Below are 22,132 nucleotides of genomic sequence, written 5' to 3' on the forward strand. Positions count from 1 at the left end.
GCATGGTCTGTCATGTGGTGATTAGCAACGAACAAGCTCAAATATTTTCCCCCTTTTAGTTTGCTTCAGCATGACCATTAGTCGTGTACTATGGGATAAACATCATTCTACAAGAACATAGAAAATATTTAATACATAAGCTGTAATCTTTTCGGTCTTTTTTTTCTGAATATAAAAAAAAAATATTATTATTTTTTGCCCTTCTCGTACACTAAGTGTACTGGAAAGGCTATATGTTCACTCCAAAATAGTTATTTATGTAATGAGTTGCAAAAAGTTGATTTTTTCAGCACGAGTCGTACATTTATCCAACGAGGCTTGCCGAGTTGGATAAATACGAAGAGTGCTGAAAAAATCGAGTTTTGCAACGAGTTCCATACACAATTTTATGCAATGATTTTTTTCATAATGCAACCCATTTGAGTTGCATAATATTCATAATGCAACTCAAATGAGTTGCATTATGAACATTATACAACTATTTTTCATTATGCAACTCATTTCAGTTGCATAATGTAGCAGTTCGAAAAAAATGGCCATTATGATACCAAAATGAGTTATATAAAACATAAATTATGATACTGAATTGCATAAATGACTTTTTGATAGGAGGCCCGGAGAGTCGAATCTCATATACCAATCAACTCAGCTCGACGAATTGAGATGATGTCTGTGTGTGTATGTATGTGTGTATGTGTGTGTGTATGTGTGTATGTGTGTATGTATGTGGACAAAAAAACTCACGTCACTTTTTTGAACTAAATCTCAACCGATTTTAACGACCGATGGTTCATTCGACGGGGAATCTGGTCCCATTGTTTCCTATTGAAAATAGTTTGGATCGGTTCAGCCGTTCCGGAGTTATGGCCATTTAGGTGTTCCGGACCGGTACCCCTAGGAGGGGCCAGACATAAAAATGCAACAAACCCATGCATGCGACACATCAAACCACGGCATTTCCGATAACCTGATGAATGGTAAGCAGAAAAATAATCTCAGACCACATCAGAACCAGTAGTGTTCTGAAACCGGTTTCGGATGTCCCGCCGGAAGTGGCCAAACATAAACGAGAACCAAACCTATGCATGCGACACATCAAACAGCGGCATTTTCGTTAACCTGATAAACGGTAAGCAGGAAAATAGTATCAGACCATATCTGAACCGGTAGTGTTCCGGAACCGGTTCCGGATGTCCCGCCGGAAGTTGAAAAATATAAAAGAGAACCAAATCCATGCATGCGACACATCAATCAGCGACATTTTTGATAACCTGATGAATGGTTAGCAGGAAAACAGCATCAGATCATGTGTGAACTGGTAGTGTTCCGGAACCGGTTCTGGGTGTCCCGCCAGAAGCGGCCAAATATAATATTGAACATGACTCATTCATACGACACATCAAACAGCGGCATTTTCGGTAACCTGATGAACGGTTAGCAGGGAAATAATAGCAGACCATATCTAAACCGGTAGTGTTCCGGAACAGGTTCGGATGTCCCGCCGGAAATGGCCAAATATAAAAAAAACCAAACCCATGCATGCGACACATCAAACAGCGTCATTTTCGATAACCTGATGAACGGTTAGCAGGAAAACAGTATCAGAACACATCTGAACTGGTAGTATTCCGGAACCGGTTCCGGGGGGTCCCAACGGAAGTGGCCAAATATAAAAGTGATCCAAACCCATGCATGCGACACAGCAAAACGCGGTTTTTTTGATAACCTTATGAACGTCAGCAGGCAAATAGGTTCAGACTATACAGGGTGTTAGGTTCGTGAATGCAAACTTTTTAAGGAGTGATAGAGGATCATAAATGGTGAAAAAAATGTGTACCCATATGGTCAAGTCTCACCCGTTACGTAGTAATAGAACTTTACATGTTTTTGACTTGGCTTGCCTTATACTGGCAACTGAAAATGGTTAAACTTATCGCAGCTTTTCAGCTTTTATTCGAAAGTTCATTAAATTATCTACTTCAAAGATCTTTCAATCATATTGGTTTAATTAAAAAACAAATAAGCTCGAAAGTATTGTTTTTTATTCCTTTTGGTAAATTTTCTCTTGAAAATGCGTAATAAATTTGAATTTCTTTCAGGAAAGTTTGAGGCCACTGTTCCGTTCTACAACTCGTTCTTTGACTTCAAACGTCTAGCTATTTTCGTGTTCTTGTTATTCCGAATTCAACATCGTATTTCAGATCATGAATTTGCATCTGTAAAGGTAAGCACTTTTTTGCACACTGTGCCGCTGGAGCTAGCGCACGCTGATATTAGCACATTTGCCCAGAAGTACACGCGGCAAATTCCTGAGGAAAGGAACAGCCGCGTTGCTCCCATTTAACTCCATTGTTATGGGAGATAACATTGCGGCGTTTCCTCAAGTGCGGCTGTTCCTTTCCAAGAGGACTGGCCGCGTGGAATTTCGTGCAAATGCGCGTTTGAAAACATTACAAAGGCCGCGCTGTGTATCATTCAGCACACCAGTCAAACCCGTGCATGCGACACCACAAATCAAGGCTTTAAGGCTACATGATGAACAGTCGACAAGACAAAAGTCTCAGACCAATCAGTGCACTACGGAATCGATTCCGTCTGTTCCGCCGGAAATATAAAATGTAAAACATGTGACATGTCAAATGATTTATTATGTAACCTGATGAACGGTTGGCAAGAAAATAGTCTCAGACCAAATTTGGGACAACAGGTCCTGTCCGGGAACCGATTTTGGGTGTCTCGTCATAAGTTGTAAAATATAAAAGTGACCCGAACCTGTGCATGCGACTCATCAAATCGCGGCTTTTTCAATAAAGGGGTTGTCAAAGTGCGACAAGCTATGTATTAAGTATAGGAGAAACCCGTACGAAAGGGGCAGGGGGGAGCTTCGAACATTCCTAAATTCAGCGTGACATACTTAATGGATGCTCGCGGCTTTTAAGCCAGCCTGGCCAGTTGACAAGAAAATAACCACAGACAATATCTGGGACAACCAGTAATGTCATGGAATCGGTTCCAGGTATCCGCCGGAAATGATCAAACGTGGAATTGAACCAAACCCATGCATGTGGTACATCAAATAGTGGAATTATGGAAGTGAACAAAACCAATGTTAGCGATAAATCAAATCTTGACTTTTTTTAAAAGCCTGGTAAACGGTGGGAAAGATTAAAAGTGAAGAAATGGTCAAAGTTTTCATATATGCAAGAGAATACAATTGTGACCAAAGCAATCTCATCAAATCACACCATTTCAAATTCCTGTGGTGTTAATATAAAGTAGGATTGATCAACGTGTTATGGGAAAATTATGATTTGACCGCATCAACACTGAATAAAGTTTTTCCAATCTCCTTTTGCGTCTAAAATTACTGTGCACAATTTGGTCCATAAGGGGGTCAAATTTTACATGAATCGTATTAAGCGTATAAGTGTTCTCAGGATCGGCTAATGTCGACGTAAAGATCATCAGTACATATTCGACGAGAAAGGCACTATCACCACTAGGTGGATTAATCCGGGTTTTTAAGTATGTATTAATGAACAAGATATTCACAGTCACAGTTTGGTAATCAAACTTTCAAACTTTCATACAAATTAAAGCGAAATAATTCAAAAATATTAGACTTTGAGAGCTTTTCTTGAAATACCTTTTCAGCATCTATTTCCAATGTTACAATTATGACAATGGCGATTTTAATACGAGAATCGTACAACATTTCCAAAGAGAATTGCAGTCCTCTTTCTGCCCACCATTTAGTCGCCATAGTCCCACAGTAGTTTCAAACTATCCCCTAATAAGTCTCGTCAAGATTAATCGAATACAACGTTGCAATACGATCTCAGTGAATCGTCTCAAGTGTCTCCTAGCTTTAGAATGCAGCCCATTGACTCCGGAGTAAAATCTCGTCAATTATCGACCGAGCTAAGTCTAAACAGCACGCCTTTCGCAAATGCACTTGAACCGTCATGCCGGCGAAAACGGCATGGCATCAAGTTTAGAGTAAATATGTAAACAAAGTGCCACACCGGCTGGCTGAACCGTTCGCTAGCTCCTGCCAATTTACAGAACAATCCGACTTTTTGTGTACCCAACCGAACCGAAGCAAGTTCAGTTTGAGGTAAATATTTGCTATCACCTGTGGCTGGGTCTCCTCCCCACTTACTGACTGACTGACTGACTCTCGGTCGGTATGACTGTTCATTGCGCGTCAGCCAGCATCGGGAGGGCCATATGGACATCGTTTCACATGCCAAAATCAATTTGCTTTTCAAATTCTTCGGTTTCGCCGCGTGCGTCGGTTCTTGACGGTTATGCGAACTCGCGCGGTGTGATGTAATGTACCTCGATGCACAGCACATGCCCTAGGAATGACTAAGGAAATGGATGGTAAAAAGCAGTTCGATACTGATTTGGTGGTATCGATTTCCGTTCTTGGTGACACCGACGGCGATAACTGTGTCAATCCCGCGAACTGACCGACTAAAAAAAGAGAAAAAAAATAGGAAAAACGTGGAGTGACCTAAATCTGTGTGGAAGTTAAATAATGTGTTAGCAATACGAAGCCCACTGCTGCGCTGGTCTCTAACAAGGTATTATGACTAAAATGGAGTATCTCTATTAAAAATAGGGGAACAAAGCCCAAAATGCCAAGATGGGGTAAAAAGGCCCAACTCATAAAATCATTCCTAAATGAGACTTGATCATTACTACGGGTGAATTATGTCAAGTTATGTTGGCATCGAACATTCTTCTCGAAGCTAGGCCACCAAACCCACGAAAAATCTTTTGATTTTCCAATGAAAATTGGCAACTTCCGGTTTTTCGTGCTTGCAATTAAGGTTTTCTGGTTATTTTATTATCAGCCAAGTGTTGCCAACGAGATTGAGGCACACATGGAGGCGCATGGTTGTCGATGTCTACGCTTTCCATGTTAGGGGTCATTCAAATATGACGGGCATCGTTTTGCGGGGAGGGGGGTAGCACTCCATTTATTGAGCATATGAAATAAGCGGGGCTGAGCAGGGAAAAGGAGTCGGAAATGCCCGAAAACTGATGAACGTGATTATTGAATGTTTTCAATGTAATAGTTTAGTGAATAGTTTTGCTAAAGTATTGAGCAAATATTGTCTACTAGTTGCTGTTACCACTTTGAGGCTAATTATCATTGAAAACGATGAAAGTTTGAAAAATGTCATCTTACCCCACTTGAACCTACATACAGAGAGAAATCTTTAAAGGTCACGTTGGCAACCAGAAGTTGGAACACGGTTTCCTGAATTCTACACATCCTATTGGACAGCGTAACCTTCCTAACGCATCATACACAAAGATAATTGAGATCTTCATGCAGCGCCACGTATAGAATAGCTGTTCGGATCACCTGTTCCGGTGGTAAGAGTTTACTAAACAGAGTAACAACCAATTCAAGGTGTTAAGGACAAACGTCTTGAAATCCCGCTTGAACAATGCATCAGAACTTCAGACGCACAAATCTCAACAATCAAGCATATTCAAACAACAGAGCATTTTATTTTTCTGTTCTTGTTCAGTTGTAATAAGCTTAATATATGAAGATCAGGTGCGCTGGTTTTGTTTACGAAGAGGTTTGTGCGCTTGAAATCGTGAGTGGGTGCCAAAATCGGCCTTTGTGGCAGCTATTTTGGGATTCTAACAAGTCTGTCCTTAAGCGACCCGTGCCAACGAATGATCGAGGGAGTGAAAAAGATGCTCGATCATTAGAGAGAGAGAGCAGAGACAAGAGTAGACCTGTGCACCGACTATACATATTAGACCTATTGTGACATTGCACAATACCCATATCCTTCCTTAGTGTAGTGCATGTCGCATTACATCATTGTTATTGAATTACAATAATAAAGTATCGGTTTTGTTTGATACAGTTTTTGTTTTCTTTTATTTTTTAGAAGCTCCAGAAGCTAGCAAATTTAATAATAAGTTCACACTACACTAGTTTACAGCATTTTTGAACTCGGTAAGCTGATGATCATTTTTGGTGTAGAATCATGCCCTGAGTTCGAAAACGCAAAAGAAAAAAATTACAGTAGAGCGGAAATTTTTTCGACTTTCCATACAAGGTTGATGATTTGAAATCGATTTTTGTTCTATTTTTAAGCAAAGTCGCTCACTTCAAACATCTCAATCTCCGTAATCAATGCTCCGATTGAGCTGAAATATTTACTGTAACTCGCCTACATATGATATGTCAAATAAACGTCGAGAAAGAATTTTTAAGTTGGTTTTTTCTTATTGAAAAAAAAACATTTCTTCAAAAAATTTTGGAAATTTTGCTAAAATTTGAGAAGATCGTCCCTAAAACTCGCCAATATCTTGAGTTTCATCAATCTGATGCAAAACCTGTATTCAGATGATCGAATGGTATTGTATTCAGCTTTTAATTTATGGAAAAACATTAAAAATTGGTTGAACAAAACGCAATATATTTGAATTTTAGTAAATTGCATATTTTGAAAAGTTGCAGAACTCGATATTAACCTAAAACTCAAAAACTGTTCTACTTAAAAAATTTTGAAGGTCAGTTTTGAAATCAGCACTAAATTGTGCTTCTAAAATTTTGATCGTTGACAGAAGTTCATGACTTTCGTTTTATTTTGTAAACTTGTGAAGACTTAAGAATCCTTGAATGATTTCCTGGTGATATCTCTAAAGGAGTGCTGGAAATAATCCCCGAAGGAATTGCAGGAAAAACTTTGAAGGATCAACAGGACGAATCCCTGGAGAAACTCATGGATAAATCTCTGAAAGAACTCGTGGAGAAATCCCTGATGGAGCTCCTGGTACAATCCCTGCAGAAACTGTATGAAACCCTGCAGGAACATTTGCAGCAATCCCTGGTGATTCAAGAATTTCTCTTAGAGAGATCCCTGCGGAACTGAGAAACCCCCGAGGAATTCCAGAAGAAATCCCAGAAGGTATTCCAAGAGGAATTCTCGAAGGAATTAAAGGAGGAAGCCCTGAAGGAATTCCAGGAAGAATCCGCGAAGAATGTCCAGTAGGAATCCTCAAAAGAATCACTGGAGGAATCTCTGAAGAAATTCCAGGAGAATTCCCCGAAGGAATTCCAGGAAATCTCTGATGTAACTCCTGGAGGCATCCGTGAATCTTCCTGAAAGATCGCAAAAAGCACTCCAAAGAGAAATCCGTGAAAAAACTCCTGGAAGACTCCCTAAAAGAACTTGTCGAGAAATTTCCTTAGGAACACCTGAAGGAATCTTAGATGAAACTCCTGGAATAATCCCTGAATAGACTTGTGTAGGAATCCATAAAAAAAAAACTTCTGCGGAATCCCTGAATTCTCTTGGAGGTATTCTTGGATCCTCCTTTAAAAGTCTCTGAATAATACCTGGAGAGATCTCTGAAGGAACTTCTGGAGAAATACTTGAAGGAATTTAGGAGGAATCTCTGAAGAAACATCTACACGAATCTCTGAAACACCCGGAGGAAACTCTGAGGAAATTCCAGCACAAACCCCTGTAGAAACACCTGAAAGAATTCCTGAATGAGGTTCTAGAAGAATTCTTGATGGATCTTAAGGAGGCATCCTTGAATTCTGTTGGAAGAATTCTGTAAGAAAACCTGATGAAAGTCCTGTGTGAATAGCTCTGGGAACTTCTAAAGGAAATCCCCATGCAACATCTGGAGATGCTCCTGAGTCTTCCTGGAACTAATGGGGACCCAAGTAGCATATATGTTCTTGAACTGCATATGCAACTATTATATGACCAAATTCAGTCTAACAAGGAGATCCCTGAAGGAACTCCTGGAGAGATCACTGACTGAATGAACGTTCCTAGGCGTTTCATAGCATTTCAGATGGGTTTTAGGAGGAATCAGGAGGGGTTTCAGATGCTCGTAGGTGTATTTTATGAAGATTTCATGGGAGTTTATGAGGTACATATTTTAAAGCGTTCAAGACTTTTTAGAGCCTTTCTCAACTCTTACTTAACCCTTTGGAGCCGGAGGGGTCAATATGACCCCGGCGATGAAACCGAGCATAAGAAACGTGTTCGAGGCCAGTGAGGTTACGGCAGCGAAGGCAAAACAATCCGGCTCCAAAGGTTTAAGGAATTTTCGCAACCCTTACTCAAGGAAGTTCTTGGAGACCCTCAAAGAACCGTTGAACTTACCACTTGATAGACCATAGTTACCTGTGGCTGTGTGAGTACGAACCTTAGAGATCAAACTCCTAAAGACAACTGAATACCTTAGTAGATCCGATGACCCATACTCAAGGACGTTCTTGGAGATCCTTAAACTGACAATGAACTTACAACTTGATAGGATGTAGCTGCATGAGGCTGCATACATTTGAATCATAATGCTCCAATAGATCACTGGTTACGCTTGTGGATCCGATGTCCTATACCCCAGGGAGTTCTCGGATACTTTAAAACAATCATTGAACCAGTTATTTGATAGAACATATGGTCGGCGTTAAGTCAGAGAGGACCATGTGTCTTTTACCTAATTTCTATAAAAACGACTTTAAAGTTTGCAACTCTATAAGTTTTGAATTTTTCAACAAATGTTCTTGATTTTTTGCCATAAATCCTAATAACTATTCATAAAAGCATCGCTCTGTATTGATCGCGAAAAAACGTAAAAAAAAGCTTGAAACCGAGAAATTGCTAAGAAATTGATTGTACTTAGTCCACTCTGACTGAACGATTTTTGGAAAATCTACAACCAACTACAATTCACACCCAAGTTTTTACATATTTGAAGAGAAAATAATGCACAAGTAGGACAACAGTTAATAGGAGTAGTGTATAATATGAGCAGGAAGTTTGAAATTCGAAATTTCTGTTAATACACTATTGATTTCCATTTTAAATTTTTATGTTCAGTTAGAGTGGACCAAGTACAACAGTTCAATATCACATGAAGGGTAGTCAATTAATGAGCTATTTAAGAATTCTTAACTTGAACATTTAATAGCTAACAACTTTTGAACGTATTTTCATAGTTCGGTACGTTTTTGAAATATTGTAGTTACACAGTTCATAATAATTTATTCAGAGGACTGGCGTTTTTCAATAATTCGTTCAGACAGAGTGAACCAAGTACACAATTCTTAAATAACCGGTAAAATCAATTTCTTCATGAAACGGGTATTGGTACATTTCAATATGATGCCCAACAGCTACTAAACAAACATATTTTGATTTGGAAAGGACTACGAAGAATAAGGTAATTTCAACTATTTTTCTTAGAGACACATAGTCCACTCTGTCTGCGCGAATTGCCACAATTTGCTTAAATACGATGATCTGTAAAATACGATATTGACCACAATAAAATAGATTTACACGTGCTTTCTTGATCAATAATCAACAGAAAATGCGTTAGGGAGTCATACGATTTGGAAACGTATTATATTTTGATGATAAACTATTTTGATTGTTGGATTTTAACCAATACACATTTTTTAACTCTCTTGACATCAAGCATTTGGTCCACTCTGACTGCACTCTATTATCGATTTTCGCAGTTCAATCAAAAGAAAATTGTGCTATAACTCTCGTTAATTGTAACCTTAAGAAAATCGGGTGAATGTTCCAAGTAGCTAAAGTAATTCTTAATCAAATGCCTTAAAAATCTTATTTTCGTCAATTTTGTAACTTGGTCCCCTCTGACTTAACGCCGACCATATATACCTGAGGCTGTGTGAGTATGAATCTTATTCTTCATTATTTCTGTAGATACAAGTTGTTCTTCTAAATTCAATGACCTTTAATCAAGAGATTTCTAGGAGATCCTTGAAGAATTATTGAACTTACCACTTGATACATCATAGCTACCTGAGGCTGTATAGGTTTGTACTTCAGTGAGAAAGCTCTGAAAGACAACCAACGTTGGTAGATCCGATGACCTAAGGGAGTTCTAGGAGGTCATCAAACAAAAAATAAACTCATCACTTGAGAGCACCTAGTTTCATAGTACTGTGCATGATCTTTATTCATTAAGCTCCAATAAATCACTTGATTACGCTAGTAGATCAGATGGTCTGAACTCCAGGAAGTTTTTGGAAACTTTTATACTTTTAACCCTTAAACACGTCGTTAACAACTCTTAACTCTCAACTCTTCTTTTTTCCCGTAAACCAACTTTATCCCTAATCTTTAGTACTCCAACTGCGCTGAACAAAATGAAATTTCATTTATTAAACGTTATCTTAATGGAGTGACATAATCTAAATGGATTCTATCTAAATGGAGGTTTGGGTGTATGCCATTATTGGCTGAAGGTTTATAAATTGAAATATAATGAAAAAAAGGCATAAAAAAGGGAATTATGTACAGTACATAGATTAAGTCAGGGCCTATTTGAAAACATTCAACACCTTGAAATCGAGGGGAAAGATGGAAGCGTGGACCTCCCGTACCAAACGCTTTCAGATAACGATATAGATATTTAAACATGTTCGCATGTCTTAATATGCTGATGTATACAGTGATTTGCTAAAAAATATTGATTAGTTCGCCAGGAATGGTGGTAAGATTCTTCACTGAAAAGAGAATAAAGGATTAAGTAATATATACTGAATAAGGCATAAGTGATACCCTCGTAACAGTTACTATTTTTTAAAACATGGTATTTTTATACAATAAAATTACCTGAATCCTCCTGAAACAAAAAGGTTTATTAGAAGTTAAAAACAAAACATAAATTAAAACATAACCATTACAAAAATACATCAAATTTTAATCTGGAATGCTACCATTTTAGGCAGTAAAATAGCAAGATTAAAATTTGATGCAATGTGGTAGATCTTACACCGTAACAGCCCCATCCCTAAGTTCTACTGAAAACAAACAAACATACTGATTTGTATGAGTCACTAAATAGAAAAATAAATTTGACAATTCAAATAGTTTGAAACACAAAAACTTGTCAATATGCCCGTTAGGAATTTTAATTTAGAACCAATTTCTCGAAAGCCACATCTCCGTCCATCAGCAATGTGATTTATGGAATCGAAGCGGAGCAGCTTTCCCTTCCGCATTATTACTGCATGAGTGTCAGCCATAAATTACTGCTATATATTGGGAAAGGAGGGGGGTTTGGGAAAAAGAAACCGTGAAAATTCACTTCAAGAATTGTAATATTGAAGAAAGTCCTTTACAGAACGTAATGGATGTTTGCTCCCATATCCACATTCCTAATGGGATCGAATTCGTGCGTCAATCTTAGTTAGTCGGTTTCAATCGAAATAAATGGGAAATTAGAGCAAAAGGGCGTAAAATTTATTGAATTATTTTAACGATCACCACTACACGGAAGTACACCAACTGAAGCGTCTGGCACTAGCTGGAAAGGAAACTCAATGAATTTCGATCATGGTGCATCCATCCATCCATCCATCTATCCGATGTTGGTGTCGGATCGGTTGAAGCGATGGGGTCACATGGCACTTTAACGATGTGATAAATCTGCGTGCAGGCGGCATTTCTCTGGTTTCTGCTTGGTGGTTTATTGTTGGTTCAAATAGAAAACGCTCTGATTGATGGATGTGGAAGACCGGCACTCTAGTAATAAGGCCAAAAGAAACTGTGTCAACTTTATTATTCTTAACTAATAAGTGTTCTCTTCGATTTCCGTTCTACTTTCAGATTTGTACATACGTCTTTAATAGCGATAGGTTTTACCAACTTCTAATATTCAATCCGGTGCTGCAGCATGAGGTAAGTTGACCCCGATTCGATACAGCTAACGATACATAATTCATCCGACTAATCACTTCCAATCATTTTCCCCCAAAATAGATATGGCGTTTCGTGACATATACCTTCCTCCACGCCAATGCCGTCCACCTGATGCTCAACGTTATCATTCAGGTATATGAGGGGGTTTAGGGATCATTATTACTATACGACCAGGAAACTGCTACCTTGTACGACAAACAATTTATCCATTTCAATCACGCACACGTTGTTAACATTATGTCTTTGGCTTCATATTCGACAGATAATAGTGGCCTTCCCCCTCGAGACTGAGCAGGGACATCGGCCGGTGCTGGCGGTGTACTTTGCCGGCGTGATTGCCGGTGGAATGGGAGCGTCCGTGTTCGATCCCACGCAGATGGTGGGAGCCTCGGCCGGGGTGTACTGCCTGTTGATAAGCCATGTGCCGCACATTGTTATGGTAGGTATGATGATAAGACTAGATGTTAATCTTCAAGGGAGAAAAGCGGAATATCCATTGCAATTTCATCCCTAGTTACCAACAGTTCCGTTTCGGAGACCTTGAGCGTCTTGTTCTGCTTTTCCGATTACGGTGAAACCTTCCGTTACCTAAATTTATCAAATGTGTTCAGAACTTACTTTCAGTCCTGTGCACCCATGGTTGGTACACAGGGCCGAATTGGAAGATCTCCATCCTGGGCAATTGCCAGCTATCGCCTTGAACGGTGGCTGGGTCAAATTCCTGCCGATTTCCTTTATTTCCTTGTTGGGGGCTGTCCATAAACCACGTGGTCATTAGGGGGGGTTCGGCCAATGACCATTTTGTATGGACAAATAAAATTTTTTGTATGGACCAATGACCACGCGGGGGGGGGTTAAAAAGTCCCAAAAAAATGACCACGTGGTTTATGGACAGCCCCTTGAGGCTCTGGGTCTGCCTCTGCTGCGATGTCCTGCTGAATTCCAATCTAACGCTTGCTTGTAGATTTCCTTTCCGCCTCTGCGTAGAGTGTGGCCGACTCACTTCCTCTTTCGCTCCCGAATTTCCCTTGCTATCGGCTTTTCATGGCATCGACGATGGAGCTCCAAGTTAGAGATTCAATTGTCAGGCCGAGTTATGTATCGCAGACATCTATAGATGAAGGCTTGCAGCCATTGAGTGTTCTCCACTGATACACACCAAGTTTCACTAGCGTGCAGCAACACAGATTTCACGTTAGAGTTGAAAATTCGGATTCTGATGCGTCGACTAATCTTTCTTAAACTCGTGAATGCAATCCTCGCCTTCTTGAGCCATGCACCTATGTCGATCTTGGTGCCGCCATTGGCCGCCATTTGGCTACCAAGATATTGGAAGCTTTCAACATCATTCCTTTTGTTGTCCAGCTACTGTAAAGATGGAAGGGTTGACCGTGGTTACATAAAACAATTTGATCTTGTTCGTTGATAGTAAGACCAACCACCAAGGAGCGATTGGCAAGATCATCGAGCTTGCTCTGCATATCAATGCACCATTGAGCTAGGCGAGCAATGTCATCAATTCGAAGTCATTTAGGTGCTCCGTGGTAAAGGGCTGCCACAGCAACCCACGATTTGGTTCACGATCAATCGCACCTACCAGGATCTCGTCGATTACGATGAGGAACAGTAGCGGTGATAGTATACATCCTTGCATCACTCCAGCAACGACCCGGATGAGAACGGACAAAACACCGTTGTGCAGTACTCTGCACGAAAATGCCATGTACTGTGCTTCAATGAGGCCGATGATTTTCTCAGGGAAACCCTTGCGCTTGACGGCTTCCCACTTGTTTCCGTGATTGAGACGGTCGAAAATTATTCGTAATCAATGGACACCAGAAAGAGAGACACTTGGAATTCATATATTTTCTCCAGAATGATACGGAGCGTGACAATATGGTCCACACAGGATCGTTCGGCACGGAATCCAGCTTGCTGTCGTCAGAGAGTTGCGTCAATCTTCTCCTGTATCCGGTTAAGGATTACTTTGCAGAGGATCGGTTCACAGCAACATGATGCCCCGTCAATTATCGCATACAAGTCAGGTCACCCTTTTTAGGTACCTTTACTAAGACGCCTTGCATCCAGTTGGCCGAAAATGTCGCGGTTTCCCATTTGTTGCAGAATAATTGATGCAGCAGTTGTACAGATACTACGGGATCAGCTTTGAGCATGTTATGCGATCGTCAGTTTTCAATTTACGTACACTCCCGTTCAATAGTTTGGGGTCACCCCCTCAAAAACATGTCATTTTTTTAGGCCCATATCTCCGCCAATCGCCGGGGCCCGTGGCGTAGTTGGTCACACGTTCGCTTCATATGCGGATGGTCATGGGTTTGATTCCCAGCCCCGGCACTTGCAATTTTTCGTCAGTTGCTCTTCACCGAGAGCGGCTGACATTGACCCTCTTCTGAGCCCCATGGCTCAAACGGACCCGGATACCTGGACATCGGCGAACTGCTACTCATAATGGACCCCCAATCGGACTGGAAAGGAACAACGGCCACCTATCATCCTTGTGCTCATCATTCTACCATGTAGAGTAGAAAAGTGAAAGTAGCAGAAAGGCAACCAGTTCGATAAAGTATAATAGAATACATCTAGGCTCTGTACAATACTGTAGGTACAGCTGTCAATTGAAATCGCTCACGTAGTGCCCTAGTGGACAATAGAGCTGTAAATTAGGTTAAGTGATTAAGAATAAATCTCCGCCAATTTGCGTCCGATTTCAAAACCCTAGGTGTCATTCAAAAGATAATAAGTCAAATAAACTTTGAACATGATTTAAAAGAAACTTTTTCAAAAAATTTTGTATGTAAACTTAACTCAAAGTTGCCACATTTTCTAAAAAATGAATATAAACTTAGGGGCTGTCCATAAACCACGTGGTCATTTTTTTGGGACTTTTCAACCCCTCCCGCGTGGTGATTAGTCCATACAAAAAATTTTATTTGTCCATACAAAATGGTCATTGGCCGAACCCCCCCAAATGACCACGTGGTTAATGGACAGCCCCTTACGGCAGTGTCGCTGGAAATTGGGTCGACCAAATTTTAAGATGAGGGTGGTAATATGACCCATTTTCTATTAGCTTTCAACTGCTTTTTACAGAACTTAGCTAAAAAATCTAGAAAAAAAAGTTATTAAGTAAATTAATCCTTGATGTCATCGACCAAAAGTTTGGGGTCACCCCTCAAAATGATGTATCGGCCAAAAGTTTGGGGTCACAATCGTAAAACATGGAAAAGTGATTTGTTGACATCTTTGTCATCTTTCATTCAATTTTAATTCTTCTTGGCTTATTTGAAACAAAATGAATGATACTTAATGCATAGGCATTGAACCACACATATTTGTTGAAATTTACATACTAAAACTTAACGTAAAGTTGCCTCATTTTTTAAAGCGTGGTAAAATGTGCTAACTTTACATAACATTTTTATATACAAAAATCGTTAAATACGTTAAGTTAAAGACATCAAACGTAAATTTAGTTAATTATCTTTGAAATGAACCAAAAATAATTAAAATTGAACTATAGATGACGAAGATATCATCAAATCACGTTTCCATGTTTTACGAAAGTGACCCCAAACTTTTGGCCGATGACATCAAGGATTAATTTACTTAACAACTTTTTTTTCTAGATTTTTTAGTTAAGTTCTGTAAAAAGCAGTTGAAAGCTAATAGAAAATGGGTCATATTATCGCTCTCATCTTAAAATTTGGTCGACCCAACTTCCAGCGACACTGCCGTAAGTTTATATTCATTTTTTAGAAAATGTGGCAACTTTGAGTTAAGTTTACATACAAATTTTTTTGAAAAAGTTTCTTTTAAGTCATGTTCAAAGTTTATTTGACTTATTATCTTTTGAATGACACCTAGGGTTTTGAAATCGGACGCAAATTGGCGGAGATATGGGCCTAAAAAAATGACATGTTTTTGAGGGGGTGACCCCAAACTTTTGAACGGGAGTGTATTAATACATGACGTTTCATCAACAACAATGTCATTCATCATCGATCATCCACTCAGTCAATGAGCAGCGTAGCCCTGTACCGAGCATTGTTGCCAGAGCAAAGACTAAACTTTGGCCAGAGTCTTGTCGGAGCACACCCCCGTCCTTAAACCTTCAGGTATCAGGTATCAGTAGGTCAGCTCCAGATAAGGTGGCCCACACTTATATGAAAAACAAAATTTTTGAAAAATGCCATGTCTTACCTCCTCAATCAGTTGTTTTGGACTCCCAGAAGCTACGTTCAAAATTTAAGCAAAATCGGTTGAGCCTAAGGAGGCGCTCAAAACGCTTGAAGTTTGTATGGGAAAACTTGGCCAAATGTATGCAGAAATTTTAAGTTTTCGAATTTTGCCGCTAGGTGGCCCTAGCTCACCCTCCGCTCACTCCCACACCAAAGAGCTCACACTGAGAGCCCTCTGGTAATGGACAATTACTAACAAAAAATACAAAAATAACGCGGAGAACAATGATAACTAATTCAAGAAATGTGAATTCCCAGTGGAACTATGGATTCACTAATTAAACTAATCTAGAGAATTAAACAAAACTAATAGACTAAGCATATAACCTTGTGATAACGTTTGTGGCTTAGAACTTCAAATTGATTATTTTTCCTTTAATTTAAGTGAAAAAGCAGGCAAAAACTAGCAGGAGCCAGAAAAACCTACATTTATGGAAAGGTTGACACACTATACGATATATTCGCTTACATTCCGTAGTAAATATTGCTTAAACTTCCTTTTGAAGAGGATTGTATTCGTTATGCCTTTAATGTCAGAAGGAATGGAGTTGAACTTTGAAGGGCCATAGTTTGTTATGCAGATAAGGCCCAGGTTCGTGTTCACTCTGTTTCGCAACAATTCATGTGCATGTCTTGTGGTACGTATGTTTGCTCTATTTGGAAATTCAATGTTGTGATGAAAGTTACGATTGTTCAAAGCATTGTGTACATACATGACAGTGTTAAAATCACGTAAACCAAGAATTGGAATAACATTATGATGCAAATCAGTGTAAAGCGAAGTCGTTGAAAACAGGGGAGATAAATTGAAAATAACTTTGATACATCTATTCTGCAGCACTTGAACCTTTTTAAGTTTTGATTTGGAAGCATGACCCCAAACTATAATTAAATACTGTAGGATAGAATGTATGCAAGCGTAATAAAATTGCAGTAAAGCTTCCTTATGTACAAAACACCGAACTCTTTTCATCAAGCCGCACAATGATGAAACTTTTTTCAGAATTTGTTTTATGTGAATATCCCAAGAAAGACAAGAGTCTAAGTGTATCCCCAAATATTTAAAAGATGAAACTTTATCAACATGAACATTATTGACACATGGATCGGGGTGTTGTGGTATCAACTTACGCGAAGAATGGAAAACCATATATTTAGTTTTTGTGAGGTTTAAAGAGAGCCGGTTTCCGTCAAAATATTGTGTTAGGCATTCAAGATCTGATTCGATGTTCTGAATAACGGTTTGAATACTGAATTCAGGATAAAACAAAGCCGTATCGTCAGCAAAAAGTCTTGGTGTCCCATGAAGCTTCAAGTTGCCCAAGTCATTGATATAAATAAGAAATAGCAAGGGGCCAACCCAACTAACAATCACTCATTTTACAAGCACCTTTACGACGAATTGATTCAGCATGATGCTGAATAACATTTGGATATTTTTCAGACACAACCTTTGTTCGGGTTTTGTTCACACAAATTTGGAGAAACTTTAAAGCATAGTGTTGTGTACCAACTGAAATGTTTGTTGTTAAATCGTTTTACAAATACATAGTAAAGCTGTTATTCAGCTTTAGCAAAAATGATTAAAAATAAAAAAAATGCAAAATTTTTCAATTTCCACGAGAGCTTATAATTGGAACTTAATGCTGTGAACAAATATTATGAAATAATAACTACATATAAATTTACCTAAATTCAGATTCGAACTCGAGACCCGTCGATTGCCAGCCGCATGCCTTCCTATCTGCGCCATCCTAGAGATGGTGAATTGCAGCGCTCAAACCAAAACATAAACTTCCCGTGGTTTAATAATGATCAGACTCTGACTCCTATACAGCAGTGGTGAATTAGCACAACATTATGGTTAACGACTGAACAACAGATTAATTCAGCTGTTGTTCGGTAAAAAACACGTGTTTTTCATCATGTACTCTGAGTCGAAGTATGATGAAACGAAAGCGCTTATTTGACTTGTGAAAAACACATTATACAGAAACATGTCCTAATTTTTACATGAACTTAACAAGAAGCAGAAAAAAGTATTGTTAAACTATGTTGTAAAGGAATTACTGCGCGTCGAATAAAAATATTATTAAACGCTTGAAGAGTGATTTAAATTATCATTGTTTATACCAATACGAAAAGTTGAACATTGGCTACTTTTTCACTTGAAAACGCATTTGTACAGTAATGTGTACAGCATAATTTTAGTTCAGCTATAATTACTATTATACAGCAACAATTCAGCATGCATGCTTGTTTGCGGCTGGCGATTGTTAGTTGGGTATCTATTAACTTACATTCCAAAGAGCTTCTTACGAAAACAGCTAAACCACCAGTTGAATTACTACGACATGAAAAGAACGCACGATAGCCTGGAATACTATAAATACAGCAATTTTCATTTTAAGCCATGTTTCACCAACGACAATAACATCAATTTCTATTTTACATTCATTTACAAAATAAATAACTTCATCAAATTTTTCAAAAACATTAATTCCTCTCACATAAATTATCATAATACTTATTAACTATTGTATTTGGTATAGTATCCATTTTACTTATTTAATAAAACGACACATTCAACAAAAAATTAACTTAGTAGACACTTTTCTTCCATTTAGGTGACGGAGAGTGTCCAGTAATACTTGAATCTTGCGAAAACTGACTCATAAGGCGCCCAAGATCACTTCTTGTTTTGACTAACTCTGGTTTGCTATCATCGAGTTTTTTAACCATCACGACACCACCCCTACCAGTCCAAATATATTTCATGTTCAACAGGTCTTGCGACTCTCTTAGCTCTTTCGACAACTCCAATGAGAGAGGAGACAACTCATCTCTGATGGTTACATTCAATGCTTTCCCATTCAAAACGAATTTTTCATCAATCGCTGTTGACAGCAATTTCCCGAACTGTTTCTTTCTGTCAAGCACATCTTCTTTCGATCCTTTATCACAAAATACAATTCGAATAGGGACAATAGTGTTATTGCTCTTGGTATTACCAAAAATCCGCTCAGCAGAAGTTACAAATTTCATGTTTTCTTCCAGTCCTAAGCAATCAAAAAACTTCTCAACTAAGTTCAATACATTTTCACCAGGAGCTGTGGGAATGCCCCATAAAACACTATTGTTCGATAAAGCTGATTTATCCGTCTTATCAACGTTAGCTTCCAATTTATGCACCTCATCCTTCAGCTGACTATGAGAGTTTTTCAAACGATCAATTTCACTCTTTAATTTTTCATTTTCGAGCTTCAGATCCCTAAACTCGGTAACAATTTCATCAAACTTTGAGGATAGAAACTCTTGAGATCTTTCGATGGAAGCAATAATTTGATTAACCTCAGTTTTAAGCGACCGCATTTCATTAGCAACAGAAGCCGAGATAACTGCTTTCATTTCAGCCGCGAAAGAGGACATCATAGAGTTGTTACTATTCTGCATCATTACAATCCGTTGGTAGATAGCAGAGCAGTCGGAAGAACAGAAATAATCGTTTTCTTTCACACGACGGACAGCATTTCCAAAAATGTTTTTACATTCAAAGTGTGAACTGGAGAAACAGTACATACACGTTAAAAAGCTGGACCCATCTGTATCTGTATCACTTTGCCTAGGGTATAACTTTTTCACAGCCGTCGGATCACTTCGCGGTCTTCGACAAAGTTCTTTGGCATATAGTCACCTACAATAATACCAAAGGGTTTGATTATTGAACGTTTACAGCGCCACCTAGCGGCAAAATTCGAAAACTTGAAATTTCTGCATACATTTGGCCAAGTTTTCCCATACAAAATTCAAGCGTTTTGAGCGTCCTCTTAGGCTCAACCGATTTTGCTCAAATTTTGACTCAAATTTTGAACGTAGCTTCTGGGAGTCCAAAATAACTGATTGAGGAGGTAAGACTTGGCATTTTTTGAAATTTTGGTTTTTCATATAAGTGTGGGCCACCCTACTCCAGAGGCACGTTCTCCTCCATTTGGGAAATTTGTGCCATCGCCATGAACACGAGCCTATTTATCATTTACCTAAGGGAGAGGGAAGGGTGGATTAAGGGATGGGATAGGGTAAGAAAATAGGATCGTCATAATCGCATAAGCGTACCACAATAGGCTCGAGCAGCGCCCTGAAAAGGACACTGCAACAACGCATGAAGTGTAAAGAGAGCATATAACTCTTTACCACAGCGGAAAAAACAACAGAACGTCCTGAAGATTTAGGCCCGTAAAACTTGCGGAAGATCTGGGACCTCTAGATCATCTGGCGTAGGTTTACGCTTCTCCAAGACGTCCAGAACAACTAACTTCAAATTACTCCTGTTGACTTGTACTCTCCCATCTTGTCCAGGGTAGACTTTTTCGATCCGTCCCCGACTGCATTGGTTCTTCATCTTCCCGTCAACAATTACTGGTAGTACCAGATCTCCAACCTCAATGTTCTTCGTCTCTTGAAACCATTTGCATCTTCGCGTGACAACAGTAAGAGATTCCTTTAGCCATTGATTCCTGAACTCGAGGGTGATGAATCTGGCCAGCTTCCCGCTACTTCGAAGTTTTGATTGGATGACTGTTGTTCCCGAAGGGATAAATTTGGAACCAGACGAGTTGCCCAGGAAAGTTGACTCGGCCTCGAGCAGAATCGTCTCTAATGTTTCGTCATTATCACTCCGATCACCACCTTGACTGAGCGCACAAGTTTTCGAGAGTCTCGTATATCTACAATACCTACTCCGTCCGCAGGAGGGATGAATTTCCATGCTGTCTGCGGTGTGGTAAACTACTCGGCCATGGCCTACTTCGTAACATCGGAGATCGCCTGTAGTTCGTTGCTTGGGTTTTAGCTATTAGGTAAAAATTCAAGCCTAACTTTACAAAACACCGTATGTAACAATCGCATTGATCAGAGAAAATCGCCTCCAAAATTTTGAATTTTTCAAAGAAATCGTAATTAGTGTTTTTATCCCTAGATAGCTTCAGACCGATTAATTTTATGATATAAAACTCAAATGAGGGATCTGATATTAATTTCGGAAGATTTTTGTTTAAATAGGTAAAAATGTTAGATAGGGTATTTTATCTTTATTTTGGTACATACGGTATTTGTGGATACGTTATTGACTCTGAAGATGGTATTGAAATCCGCATCAGCGTTGTGCTGTCAGCAATTGAATTATACTCACATGCATCATACACTAGGTAGGAACGCAGTGGCGGGGGCTTACTGTGGTTCCTTCAAGCTCAAGAAAAACGTGGCACCAAAAGACCGTATGTCGCAGTTTGCTATGATACCATCAAAATGGGTGTTTTGCTATCACTACCCTATGTAACAAAAATATTGGTTCCGAAATACTGTTACATAAGGTGTTTTTAAGTTTAATTGTTATAATCTTTTGGAATGCTAATTGACGAAAAGAAGAGACTCTACACATAGAATCTGCATCACTGTATGCATGCACATAAAAACCTCGATTTGTTTACATTTGTGACATACGGTGTTTTGTAAAGTTAAGCTTGATTTATGTCCTTTTACAGCTGTAAAATATATCTCCAGGTTATCCAGAACATTCAGAAGTTTTGAACTTAGTCTACTGAATACACATAATTTTGTTTTCTTTTTACACCACTTGAACTTTATATATTTTAAAACATGAAATGATGGTGGTCATGACCTGGTGATGTTCTAGGCAACATAAAATGCTTTGGAGTTTTGACTATAATTCCTTTATTTGTAATAGGATACTAAACTAATGTATGCATGTCAGAACTAATTTCTTTAGATCCATACTTGCAAATTAGAGTATGTGAGATTGACCCACAACGATGACGATGGTTTAGTACTTCTAAATCATTCTGGAGTTAAGGCCTTTATGTTTACACTCGTAACAATGCATCGGGCATATTTCAAACTTAGTATAGTGCGTTTTGGTAGTCATAAAAGATCAGTTGAATCATATGGTACTTGTACACTACCCGCCATAAATATGGAATCGCATCGTCTAGTATTGCAACACCCCAATTGAATATTGCAGCACCCATTAGCATAGCAAGCTTTTTCTTTCTTCTTACTCGCTCTCTTATACAAACACAAGAAAGAGAAGGATGCAAGAGGGGGCACAGGCCC

The 22,132-nt window shown here is 38.9% G+C and overlaps 1 protein-coding gene across 2 annotated transcripts in view; it reads left to right on the top strand.

The window, feature by feature from the left end:
- Positions 1-22,132, top strand: part of LOC109429576 (protein rhomboid) — a 102,228-nt gene that overhangs the window by 69,310 nt on the left and 10,786 nt on the right. For both annotated transcript variants that reach the window (XM_029864071.2, XM_062849274.1), the window contains exons 3-5: positions 11,652-11,723; positions 11,805-11,876; positions 12,007-12,183. In XM_029864071.2, the coding sequence (XP_029719931.2) occupies positions 11,652-11,723; positions 11,805-11,876; positions 12,007-12,183 (321 nt within the window). The remainder of the gene's footprint in view (positions 1-11,651; positions 11,724-11,804; positions 11,877-12,006; positions 12,184-22,132) is intronic.

This window comes from Aedes albopictus, chromosome 2 (genome assembly GCF_035046485.1).
Source record: "Aedes albopictus strain Foshan chromosome 2, AalbF5, whole genome shotgun sequence".
Lineage (NCBI taxonomy): Eukaryota > Metazoa > Arthropoda > Insecta > Diptera > Culicidae > Aedes > Aedes albopictus.